Source organism: Syzygium oleosum, unplaced genomic scaffold (assembly GCF_021117445.2).
Source record: "Syzygium oleosum isolate NSW1041296 unplaced genomic scaffold, Sole_v2.1 Sole_v2.04, whole genome shotgun sequence".
NCBI classification, from domain to species: Eukaryota; Viridiplantae; Streptophyta; class Magnoliopsida; order Myrtales; family Myrtaceae; genus Syzygium; species Syzygium oleosum.
Genome location: NW_026607488.1, coordinates 6,322,650 through 6,336,142, shown reverse-complemented (window position 1 = coordinate 6,336,142; position 13,493 = coordinate 6,322,650). Strand labels below are relative to the sequence as shown.

The 13,493-nt window shown below is 42.6% G+C and overlaps 2 protein-coding genes across 2 annotated transcripts; both read right to left on the bottom strand.

Annotated features, from left to right (window-relative positions):
* Positions 1–3,735: 3,735 nt before the first annotated feature.
* LOC115674455 (UPF0481 protein At3g47200-like) lies at positions 3,736–5,951 on the bottom strand. Its single transcript, XM_030596847.2, has one exon. The coding sequence runs from the start codon at positions 5,949–5,951 to the stop codon at positions 4,188–4,190; it is 1,764 nt and encodes a 587-aa protein (XP_030452707.1). The 3' UTR covers positions 3,736–4,187.
* Positions 5,952–9,337: 3,386 nt separating this feature from the next.
* On the bottom strand, positions 9,338–11,228 carry LOC115674457 (UPF0481 protein At3g47200-like). Its single transcript, XM_030596848.2, has one exon. The coding sequence runs from the start codon at positions 11,226–11,228 to the stop codon at positions 9,774–9,776; it is 1,455 nt and encodes a 484-aa protein (XP_030452708.1). The 3' UTR covers positions 9,338–9,773.
* Positions 11,229–13,493: the final 2,265 nt, after the last annotated feature.

Here is a 13,493-nt window from a genome sequence, read left to right as displayed (position 1 = left end):
TGGAATGCGAGGTATATTTTGGATATCGATTCCATAATAATAATTTTAATAATGATTGTCCGTGAACGAGATAAAGATTCAATATGAAGGCCTTGATAAGCTAATGTAGCTCGATTTGCTCCAGAAAAGTTCTACAGGTTAAGTGTCGACTCTATCTCAATCGAATCTTTCAATGAAGGATTACGCGTGCTTTTTTTCACATACGAAAAATACGTACGTATACATAGCATCGTTGATTTCCATTTACGATATACTCGACTAGACGCCAACTCGACTCGAACATCACTAAATATCGTTTATCAACTTTACCGGCTCAACATCAATTGATGTCCGGCACATTTCCAGAAAAAGTCGCGTCCTCAGGCGAAAATGATTCGACCGGATTCAGACGGGGAGGGAAAAAACCGATCACGACAAAACCGACATGAATTCCCACGAAATTCCCACCAGTGGACCACGCACGCAGCGATTGATTTGGATCGACTAGAATCTCTTCACTTCCACATCCGTAGATCTCTTTTGGAGATAACACATCGCTTTTTTAAGGATTTAGATTAGATGATCTCGCCTCGTTGGGATAAGGCGTTGATTGCCGCACGCCATGATTAAGTCTAAAGAACCAAAACTGCGTGTGTGCAAAACAGCATCATCTCCTCTGTCCCCCAATTGTTTATGGTGTTTTTTTTGGACAATATGAAAAAAGGTTTCAGTCCGAGGATTGAGATTGGGGGGCGCTGCGCTGATCTGTGCGGATTAGCCAACCATCAATTGTCAAAATCCCACTAAGGCCCAAAATAATAATAACAATTAAAGATAAAAACAGCAACAAAAAAAAAATTTTAAACAAAAGTTCGCAAGGTGGGGCCCGCTCGATTGAAGTGGGAACTAGTGACTGGCGAAAAATGGATCTTGCGGGAGATATCCTCTCGGATCTCAAGTGTTGTCGAGTCGGGTGGGGCCACGCGGTACGAGGGCCGGATTCAAGGATCCGAATCCTTGCACCTTTTTCGAAAAGTGGGTAATTTGATTATCTAAATTAGGGCTCCAATGTTGGATTTTGATTCCCCAAAAGTCCCCATGGTTTTCCAGCAATTTAGGGTTTGTGACCACAGCTGCTAATCATGGCCGAGTGACTGAATCTAGTAGCCAGCTGGATCTCGAGCTTTGATAATAAAGATGATTGCAATTTGCAAGTGGGGGCGGCATTTAGTTCTCATGGATCTGCCTAACTTGCGAGATAAGCAGAAAGGGTAGGTATGCTCCGATCTTGGGGACTTATCTTAATTGGGTTTTCATGAGTGACTCGCATTTGGACCATACATTTCCTTATGTTCGATTTATCGCGATCCGCGATCTCCATTGTAGATCGACACTTTCTATAGTCGATTCATTTTCGGAATCCATAGTTTCTAACATCTATAGCCAATATCAGTCCTTGTGATTTATGGCCTAAAAACAAAATATATCAATCGTCGGAACTGAAATTTGGGCCCAATCGGGAATACATTGATGTTCAAGATGGGCCTAGTGTAGAAAGACCAGACTAAGGCCTAAAAGAAACAAGGTGGCAAGCTGTGTAACATGGGCTCCTACTTGTGGCCTAAATTGGGCCCAGACATGCTTTTCTTCGGAACGTACTCATGGAGATCGAATCCCAGACCTGATACTCTTTTACCCCGCTCCTCTAATCCCTTTACCAGCAAGGCCGCATGCCTGTCGGCAGTTGAAAGAAGAAATTGAATAGTGGTCTTAGGGCCTCCCCTTTTACGCGGCCACTTAAATCGAGGGCTAAAGGAAATTGGCTTTCAATCGTACAAACTGGCCTACGCAGTATGATTCCGCCATCTGTAAATCTGAAGAACTTCCTTTCTAGAGAGGGTCTCCGTACCGATGAATCCGACGGCGGCGACGCTTCCGTCGCGGTCAACGGGATGGAGAATGCCCACAGACGAGTGCTTCTCGTCCTCCCATCCCCACATGATACTAGCGGCAGCGCACGCTGGTCGTCGCCTGTTGTTGTCTGTACATTAGCCTCCCAAAAGGACTAACAGTGGGGTTGTGAAGCCCGTTGCGGGAGTTATTGAGGACGCATGTAGGAGCCATTCGCTAAAAGATTATATACGGACAGTTTGCTGCTGGCTGGCTCCAGATCGTGCTTGAGGTTGTTGCCTTCCTATATTTAAATTCAAGCAGAAACGATCAGAGAACTTCTTGCCACTCATCACCATTGAAACCGTCAATGTGTTGGTCGAGTAAAGGACAAGCTGAGGGTTTTTTTTTTCTCTTTGGCCCAACAGACTTGGGCCTTGCAATCTTTATCATATTAGCTCCAAAATGTTTGTATTTTTAGTACCAAATGAGTTGAAAAACATGATCATGGATATTTTATGGAAACGGTTAACATGTTTGAGTGCTTTTGCTTTCCATTTTTTCTGCAGATCCAGTTCAAGCTGCCCATGTCAAGAAGACGGTAATTCTTCCAGTTACAGACATAAGAATAAAGGGCTTTGGTTAGAAGCTTTGTTCAGCCACCTCTCGTCATAACTTCTTCCGACCCAAATCTGGTTTAGCAGTGAAACCGCAAGAGGACGAAGATACATGTCATCAATGCCCTTCCATACCAATTTTTAGGAACAGGACCAAATATTTTCGAACATCAGAACGATGCATCACGGCAGAGAGATGAAACATAAGCAAACATCTGTTCAAGGATTTAAGCATCAATGCCGCATATTCAAAGTACCCGGCGGCTAATTATTTAGACCAGATGATCTCATCACGATGGACCCTTTTAATTAGATTAGCATAGAGGCTTGAATCTGTCTCGGCATTTTTTTCTAAATACTGCACTCTCCGTTTTCTTACTATTATTACTATTGCTCTTGATGCTGCATCTGCTGCTGTTGTTATCATCATTGTTATTATTGTCGTCCTCATCATCATCAATATTATGTGCTCTTGACAAATCGCGGTCATTTCTTAAATTTTGGTTAATAATTATCGTGAAATCTAGGTTTTGATAAAAAAAAAAAATCTTGTAATCCAATCCACCAATCTTGTAGCAGCTACTTGTCGCTCCTTTTCACTAGATAGGGATTGCGCTCATTGACCAAACAAACCTTCAGTCTTACCTCAAGCCACCCTCTTGACAGTGGGGTCTAGCGGATGGAACTAAAACAGCAAAACATGTTTATGGAGATAAGCTCATTAGGGAAATTTAATACATAAATGAATATTAAGACTCGACGAGCAACAGAATAGTCTCAGTGTATGTGTCGGAACAGGACCAAATTACTTACTCTATCATCGTGGCTCCTTGTTCTCATCCGCATTTGAGGCAGTAGGGATTTTTCTTTCTTGAATGGACTTGGCCTTTGCTCGACAGTCAGGGGCTGCATAGATGGAGTAATACAAGTTCCTTCTGCTCAGCAGCCAGTGGCCTTTGCTCCGCTCAGGGTCAGCAGTCAGCAGCGCTGGGCACCTGCAGGCCGCTTGGCTTTGCACTTGGCCTTTGCTCAGCTCAAGCTCAGCAGTCAGCAGCCCTTTGCTCGGCTCAAGCTCAGCAGGCCTTTACACTAGTAGCATCAAGCATAAACCAATTCCATAAGTTTGACCAAATGCGCCGAGCATGTGGCTGATTGGCTATTCTGTCCAAATAGGATCACAACAGACTGCTTGGCTCATAATGGATCAACAACAGCATCATCAAGCAAAATAGGAAAATGCCAAATAGAATAACAGCAGCATCATCAAGCAAAACTCATCATTAAACACTTGGATTCATCGAACTTAGTTATTTGCGTTACTAAAACTGAGCTTACAAAACAAATAAACTCAATTGCTTACAAAAAGAGCCAACCACAGATGAGCTAAAACCCCACTGATCCCCTTGACCTAGCCACTAGCCAATGGTCACAGCGCGTACTACAAGAAGCAATCTAAAGCTCTAAAATGCAACTATAACAACCGATCACAACCCCAAAACAGAAGAACAACAAGCAATCACAGCCCCATTAGTCCCCACATTTTCCTACAGTCTATGATTGGCATCCCCTGCTCTTCGGGCGAAGCACCTTCATTAGGGCAGAAAATGTAGTACATTAACAGTGACGAAAAGGTGAGTCCCTCTTTCTGCTTTGTAGAATGAACAATATCCTGACCGACACCCATCTGCTAAACAACAAATCCTAGCGCTGGGAGCGATAAGCAAGTATAGCAAAAACGGTCTGTGTGATGCTGAGAACCAGGGCTAAGAAAGCCGAGAAGGCCGATATGGATGACCACGGACTGGAAAAGTAAGTGCGCATCATGTTCGCCCAGTCGCTGCGGTAGTACGATTCCAGTTCCTGGAACTGCTGGGACAGAAAACAGTCATGAAGATCGAAAGAAATGCTCTTCCCAAGCTTATCGAACAGATCAGCCACATAGTGGTCATCACGAGAAAATGGTGCGATGATCCCATCTGAACGGAGGAGCGACACGTCCTTGGGCTGTTTGATGAGGCAGTGCATGAAGTAGACGTAATCAGTCATGTACTTGGATCCGTTTCCCCAGCATTGTTCCAGGTACACGCAGTTTATCAGCACGGTGGTCATGAAGTCGTCCATCGCGATGCATGGTATCTGGAGTACCCGTTTCCGGAAACTTATGTCCAGCAAGCTGTCTGCCTTCCTCCTGGACTTGAATTTGATTCCGGAGGGCCTAAGCTCGGTCACACACGGCACGGACAGAGAAGACGGTGGCCAGTACTCCTTCGTGCGGTTGGGGTGGACCCTGCTTGTCGGATAGAGACTCGAGTAAAACAGGTCAAGTAGATGCTCGCATTCAAGATTCCGGCTAGATCTGGGACGCGCCATGGATCTCGGATAGGCCTGATCGAACAACTTCAATGCGAGTGTGGCCAAAGAGTCTTCTGCCCCTATTAACTTGTATGAAGCCGACGCGTCAAACAATGACAGGAGAAGGGAGTACGGAATCTGGTTTTCGAGCTTCAGTAAGTCCCTGATGAGAATCGGGATTATCTGGGGCCGTGTAAAGATGGGGCTGTCTACGTCGGTCGCATCGCCGCACTCGAAGAAGCCGAGCAGGAGTTCCAACACGAAGCAACCGTCGAGCAGCATCATCCGCAAGAAGTCGGCCCTCGTCACATCCACGTGCCCCGAGTAGCGACTCCGGGCAGAGCTCTCCTCTTCTTCCACCGCTCTCGTCAGACGCTCGAAGCTCGACCGCGTGCGGCGGAGGAAGCTCTGGAGGAAGAGCGGCTTAAGCTGTTCAAACTCGAGCACCTGGACCTGGTGCGGGCCCCTGTTGTATGGGCCTATAGATACGATCTCGGGCTCCACGGCCACAAGGATGGGATCGTTCCTATGGAGAGGCGCGCGGGGGTGCACCTGGCGTGCGCCCCTACGGTACGGGCCTACGGATGCGATCTCGGGCTCTACGGGCATACGAATGGGACCGTCCCTATAACGAGGCATGGGCTCTCCAGGAATAGGATTAGGCTCCACGGGCATAGAATTAGGCTCTACGGGCATAGGAATAGGATTGTCCCTATAAAGAGGAATGGGCTCTCCAAGAATAGGATTAGGCTCTACGGGCATAGGAATAGGATTGTCCCCATAAAGAGGAGTGGGCTCTCCAAGAATAGGATTAGGCTCTACAGGCATAGGAATAGGATAAAGAGGAATGGGCTCTCCAAGAATAGGATTAGGCTCTACGGGCATAGGAATAGGATTGTCCCTATAAAGAGGCATGGGGCTCCTAAAGATGGAGTGACGCGAGGTCCCGGCGGCTAGGAAGCCTGTTGGTCTTTCCTCTTGTAGGCGGCTAATCCAGCGAGTAACCCTATCAGTCAGTTCTTCTACGGTCATGCTGGCATCGGATCTGGCTGTGTCCGTTCGAACCGCCGCATCATTCGGTTGGACGATCTCGATTGCCTGATGATCGTCCATGACTCTCTCCCTCTCCCGCTGCCTCACACTCAAACGAATGGGATTTTAGAGGGAAAGCAATTAAAAGAGAAAAGTTCTCGCACTCAAATGAATGGGATTTTAGAGGGAAAGTAATTAAAAGAGAAAAATTCTTGCGAGAATATTTGTATTGCTCAACCGCGAGATAGATGGAGAGAAAGCCCTTTATTTATACTTGAACTTGCGCTGTAAGATACCCTTTGATTATCTAACCTTCCCGCCACCCTCTCTTTACAACAAGACAATTCCCACTAAGCATCACTTGCTCCGAAGATGATTTTTTTTTGTTTTTTGGTCGATTGCTACGAAGATGAATGAGAAACCAATATAAACAAAACCGACCACCCATTTCCAAGAAATTTCCAGCACGACGCGTTTTGTTAGCATCCGCGAAACTGCCATTATTATTTTACCTACCACGACCCAGTAACAATAAGATAAAAGCAAGAGTAAAATGCTGAAATGTTAATAATTTCCATAAATGTAAAATTCATATTTTCCAAAACGAACTTGATGTGCTCACGATCATAACCGAGTTGTCATATGCTTTTATACATTTGTATACACATCGTCGTTTCTCGTTGACTCGAGCACCATTCGATATCATTTAGCAACTTTACCTTCTCCGTATCAGATAATGTCTAGCATATTTTCGATGTCGCGTTCCAAGGCAAAGAAGGAGAAAAAAAAAAGGATCCGCTTGAATTTAGAATGAGCTCGAATATCACGTCGATTATAATACTAGTACGTAACCGTCGATTTCCCCCCACCTGGTCATGAGGCACATGCGTATGATGTCCAAAGTTTCATCGATAGCACGCTTCGATTGCTTTCTATCGACTAGGATCTGTTTCTGCATCCATTATATTTCTTTTTGGTTAACAGTGGCTTTGAGGATTTAAGAAAATACATTGATTACTAAGAAGGCATATGATTAATCTAAAAGTTAGGGCAGTGTGCAACAACGTCATCTCCTTTGTCTCCCAATTGTTTGGTACAAGGTATGAGACATTCAAGTTAAGCCAAAGCGAAATATTTATCGTATATGAATTAAGATCGAAAACGTTAAAAGCGACCCCATCTATTTTAGCCGTCCATCCACCTTCCCCCCACCTTCTAGGAAACGACTTAGCAAATAGTAGATAAGAACTAGTCATGAGACTTTATTTTTAAATGATTTTTTCTTTCCATTAATGAAAGAAAATCGAAAAATATTCCTGCAAAGAACATCCCATGATGTAAAATTTTCAGAAATTGAAAGTGTTCCTACAAAGAAGATCCGGCGATGTAGAATTTCCTTATAAGCGACTCTCGTCTTGACGATCCATTTATTTATGTTCGATGTACCAACAATCCGTGATCTCCATCGTAGATTGACAATCTCTATAGTTGATTTACTTTTGGAATTTATAGTTATTGAGATAAATTGTGAAAAATATATGACAGCCGAGAGCTCATAATCCTATGCTTTCGTCTTTTCTTGTCCTATTCTGTTGTTTTTGTTCCTAACAACTCCATATTTGTCTTCTTCGGACTAAATTTTTCGCAGTTTTGATTAGTCTTCTCTGAGGATTATCAATAATATTAGTACTCTTCTGTCAGACTTTGAATTGTCGATTACATCCTAACCACTGATTAGATGAATTATAATAAGTGCATTTATCTTACAAGGCTCATCACCTCCACTGTGCAAACACGATAATAGATCAGATGAAAACTTCAACTTCATTGGTGTTGGGGCCGCCATTTGCCATTGACACTCTGAAAGGCCACTCATGCCTCAAACTGCAGCAACAGAATGTGCAATTCAAGGTCAGAGAATCAAAGACGCATGCCAGAAGTCAGGTAGAAGAACTTCAGGAAGCAGGCAAAGAAGACGTACTTTGAGTGGGAAGATGAACAGTCCTATCCTCAATCTTTAAAATCTTGTACATTTTCTCCGCCTTGTAACACCATGAGCAACGTCAAAAGAGCATCCAATACCTTAGCTGTTAACGATATTTCACTATCAACTCACCAGATACTTCATACCTGAGCCAAGACTCTTAATTCCCTGCTTTCATTATTTGCATTTGCAATCTCAGACCAAGGAAATTTTATCTTGAGGGGGGCCGAAAAGCAAAAGTACATCCTTGTTGGGCTTCAAAGATGCATCTCAAATTATCTTGATGATAAGTATAATCACCTTTTGTGGACTCATCCTCAAACCCCCTTCCCCAAATTGATGGACCTCCAGCGCCATCTTCCAAAGGATCGCTTGTCTGTATCATGAAGCTTTTAATGACCCGATGAAAGATGAGATTAGCATAGTAGCCGTTTCTGCAGTAAGTGTTAAAGTTCTCCACAGATTTTGTACTCTCTTCGGGGTACAGCTGCATATGGATGTCGCCCATTGTTGTAGGAAGAACCTAACAAAAAAGAACTCAAGCCAATATCATAAACTAACCATGCAAAGCACTTATTGCATGGATACATGTGGAAGTCACTGAGCAGGCTTTCGAACAAATAGATAAAAAGTATTTTGCATCATGTTTCAGGACAAAGGACAGGATTCAAAAGAACGTAAAACAGGAGATTGAAGCAGAAGGAAGAGACTTGTATCATGTTCTCCAGGAGAGGAAATGGAGTACAATGGAAACTGAAGAGTTAGAATAAACATGTTATGGTGCCGTTTTATGTGTTTGCAACACAGTTTCGAGAAACTATATATGATTTATACATGGTGTGAAGAACTATTTCCGATTTCAGAATAGATTTTACTACTCACTGCTTTCTCACCTCAACAGGGCCAGGAATAAAATGTGAAGATGATCTCACTACTTAAGGCCTCCAGTTTAATGTGCTCCAGACTCACATTTCTACCGATCTCACACTCACAGCAGGCCCAGAGTTACTTATATCTGTTTTATTGACATGGAAGGAGTCAATTCCGGGCAATCAAGTGTTCTATGGACTTAACCCCTTTCCCCTACATTGTAGTTACAAAAAAGGTCGACCAGTCCTTTTCTTTTCTTTCTTTCCATTTCTTTCCCCTTCTTGACATTCTCCAATTTCCAACCTTATGCTTCTTTCCACCTTGCCGCATGAAAAGAATTCTCTAAAACATAGGGAGGACTGGAGGAAAAAGGTGAGAAAAAGTCTGATATTAAGAATGATCCACGATAACGTCTTTTGACCGATTGAGCACTACAAGAACAATCTACTCTACAATGTCAAGCGCAATGTAAGGAGGAAGAAACTCGTCACATTGTCGGGAAGTGAAGTAGCAACCAATTTTCCCATAATCAGGTACAGCCAGAAGCTCATCGGGAGGAGGCTTCTCGTTGAACACATCAAGCCAAATACGAAGATGCCAAATAGGAAAACAGTAGCATCATCAAGCAAAACTCATCATTAAACACTCGAATTCATCGAACGAACTTAGTTATTTGCATTACTAAAATGGAGCTTACAAAACAAATAAACTCAATTGCTTACAAAAAGAGCCAACCACAGATGAGCTAAAACCCCACTGATCCCCTTGACCTAGCCACTAGCCAATGGTCACAGCGCGTCCTACAAGAAGCAATCTAAAGCTCCAAAATGCAACTACAACAACCAATCACAACCCCAAAACAGAACAACAAGAAGCAATCACAGCCCATTAGTCCCCACATTTTCCTACAGCTCTATGATTGGCATCCCATGCTCTTCAGTAGAAGCACCTTCATCAGGGCAGAAAATGTAGTACATTAATACCCACGAAATGGTCAGTCCTTTCTGCTTTGTAGAATGAACCGATACATATCTGCTAAACAACAAATCCTAGCGGTGGAAGATAAAAGTAAGTACAGCAAAAACGGTCTGTGTGATGCCGAGAACTATGACTAAGAAAGCTGAGAAGGCCGATATGGATGACCACGGACTGGAAAAGTAAGTGCGCATCATGTTCGCCCAGTTGCTGCGGTAGTAGGATTCCAGCTCCTCGAACTGCTTGGACAGAAAACAGTCATAAACATTGAAAGAAATGCTCTTCCCGAGCTTATCAAACAAATCAACCACATATTGGTCATCATGAGAATATAGTGCGATGATCCCATCTGAACGGAGGAGCGACACATCCTTCGGCTGATTGATGAGGCAGTGCATGAAGGAGACATAATCAGTCATGTACTTGGACCTGCTTTCCCGGCATTGTTCCAGGGACACGCAGTTTATCAGCACGGTGGTCATGAAGTCGTCGATTGTGATGTATGGTATCTGGAGTACCCATTTTTGGAGTACCGGTTTCCGGAAACTTATGTCCATCAAGCTGTCCGCCTTCCTGGACTTGAATTTGATTCCGGAGGGCCTAAGCTCGGTCACGCATGGTACGGACTGAGCCGATGGCCACTTCTCCTTTGTGTAGTTGGGGCGGACCCGGCTTGTTGGATAGAGACTCGAGCAAAACAGGTCAAGTAGATGCTCACATTTAAGAGTCCCCCAACATTTGAGAAGCGCCATGGGTCTCGGATAGGTCTGATTGAACAATTTCAACGCGAGTGTGGCCAAAGAGCCTATATTTGCTGTTACCTCATGTGGGAGCGGCCCACTAACCAATAACTGGAGAAGAAAGTACGGAATCTGGTTCTCGAGCTTCAGTAAGTCCCGAATGATCATCGGGATTATCTGAGGCCGTGCAAAGATGGGGTCATTTTCGTCAGCCTCATTGCCGCTCTCGTGAAAGTGGAGTAGGAGTTCCACCACAAAGCAACCGTCAAGTAGCATCATCTGCACGAGGTCATCACTCGTCATAGCCACATTTTCCGAGTAGCGAGTCCGGACAGAAATCTCCTGACCTGCCACAAATTGTGTAAGTTTCTCCAAGTCCCAGTCCGTGCGGCGAAGGAACCTCTTGAGGAAGAGCGGCTTAAGCCTTTCAAACGCGAGCACCTGGGGCCGGCCCCGGTGGTACGGGCCTATAGACACGATTTCTGGCTCTTCGGCCTTAGGATTGATCCCACGAAGAGGCGGGGGAATCCTAAAGATGGTGCAAGGCGAGGTTTCGGCTTGAAAGCCACTAGGCGCTTCCTCTAGCAGGCTTCTAATCCCATCCAACAGGCGAGCAACTGCAATATCATTGCCCGATCCTGCGTCAGCATTAACTGGGCGTGCAGATGGCCGTGTCCCTGTCGTGTCCAACCGCTCTTCTGCAACCATCCTGGCATCGAATCCGGCAGTGTCGGTTCCAACTGCCGCATCGTTCAGTTCAACGATCTCGATTGCTGCATGATCATTCATGACTCTCTCCTCTGTCTCACACTCAAACGAGAATGGAATTTCAGACGGAAAATAATAAAAGAGGAGAGAAGACCCTCATATATACTTGAGCTTACCCCGTAAGATACCCTTCGATCTGACAGTAATTGCTCCGAAGATGAATGAGAAATTTAAAAATCAAAAGCGACGTCCCATTTCCAAGAAATTTCTTAGCATGACGCTTTTGAAAGATTCCGCGAAACTGCCATTATTTTATCTAGGGAAAACGACACAAACAGTCTGTGAACTTTAACCCAATGTGCAATTTGATCTCTGAATTTTTAATTTGTTTAACGTAATCCCTGAACTTCAGCTTAATATTCAATGTAGTCCATGAACTTTTAATTTGTTCAATGTGGTACCTGAACTTTTAGTATATGTTCAATTTAATCCTTGAACTATTTAAAAATGTTCAATGTAATTCTTCCATTAATTCAAGTGCATGGACTACATTGAACATTTTCATATTGTTTAGGGACTCAATTGAACATGTACTAAAAGTCAATGGACCACTTTGAACAAATTAAAAGTTCAGGGATTAAATTGAATATTAGATTAAAGTTCAGGGATTACATTGAACAAATTAAAAGTTTATGGACTAAATTGCACATTGGACCAAAGTTCATGGATTGTTTGTGTCATTATCCCTTTTACCTACCACGACCCATTACCAATGCGATAAAAGCAAGAATAAAATGCTGAAATGTTAATAATTTCCATAAATGTAAATTCATTTTTTTCGAAACGAACTTAATGTGTTCACAAGCATAACTGAGTCGTTGTATATTTTTACACATCTGTGCATACCTATCATCGTTGTTTCTCATTGACTCGAGTATCACTTGATATCATTTAGCAACTTTACCTACTCTGTATCGAATATATCTAGCATATTTTCAAAGTCATGTTCTAAGGAAAAAAGAAGAAGAAGAAGATCTGCTTGAATTTAGAACGAGCTCGTATATCATGTTGATTATAATACTAGTATGTAACCCTTAATTTTCCTCACATTGATTGCGAGGCACATACATATGATGTCCAAATTTTCATTGATAGCACTCTTGGATTCCTTTCCATCGATTAGGATTTGCTTCTGCATCCATTAGATTTCTTTTTAAGTAACAATTGCTTTATGGATTTGGACAATACATTGGTTACTAGAAGTGCATGATTAATCTAAAAATTAGGTAGTGTGCAGAACACCTTCTCCTCTGTCTCCCAATTGTTTGATGTTTAATTTATGAAAAGATTCGGTCCGAGGTACATAGGATTGTGGCTCATGTTGGTGTTTGTTTGTAAAACAAATAAGGCATTTTCCTTGTCTCACATAGGAAAGAAAGGAAAGTTTTGATCTTTTTAAAAGTTAAAGTGTTATTTACTATTGGGTGAGTGGACTAGATCCCACAATACTCGCGTGCGGATATGCAATTATTAGGTGCACTTATCACTTGGCATGCTTGCGCGCCTTGGACCAAATTTAGCCTTAATCAACAATTATTTTATTTTATTTTTTATTTTTTAACTTGTGATTGTTTGGACAAAATTGTCTGTTTTAGGACATGAAGGGTATGTCCAAAATTGACGATTTTCACACAAAAAGAGTTGTGTCCGAATTGCAATTGTTCGGACATGAATGGTTATGTCTGAATGGCGGTTTTCATGCACGAAGGGTTATGTCCAAATTGTAATTTTTCGAACATGAATGGATGTGTTCGTATTGGCGGTTTAGACATCGAGAGGTGTATTCTATTTGTATTATATATTGGACAATTCTGTTCAATTTTTTTAAGAACTTAACTTCCTTCATTTTTTTGGCTTCCTTAAAAGAAAAAAAGAGACAGTCATTTTTTCAATTGTTTCGCAGAGAGTTTTAAGAGATTTACTGAAATTGCTATCCAGTATTTTCACCATGACTTTACTGTATTCTGAAGAGAATTTATCAGTAACCTATAATAATTTCGTGAAACAAATTGATCCTAAAAAAAAGTAATTACACGCTCCCAAATTTAACTACATGTCGATTCCATTTCCTTCCAACTTTTCTCTAACAGTCATCTGTGTGGATTAGCCGACATCCTCTTTTAATCCCATAAAAGACAAAAAAGGTTCCCAAGTGGGCCCACTTGATTGAAATGTGAACTGATGACCTGCACAAACGGATCTTGGATATATATGAGGTGATCTTAGTCAAGGATTCAAACGCTGCTCTTTTTTTATTTTTTTTATTTTTGGTCGAAAAACGCTGCT

What these genes read in the sequence shown, in the direction of transcription:
- LOC115674455 (XM_030596847.2), bottom strand. Translation starts at nt 5,951, where the DNA reads ATGGACGATCATCAGGCAATCGAGATCGTCCAACCGAATGATGCGGCG.
- LOC115674457 (XM_030596848.2), bottom strand. Translation starts at nt 11,228, where the DNA reads ATGAATGATCATGCAGCAATCGAGATCGTTGAACTGAACGATGCGGCA.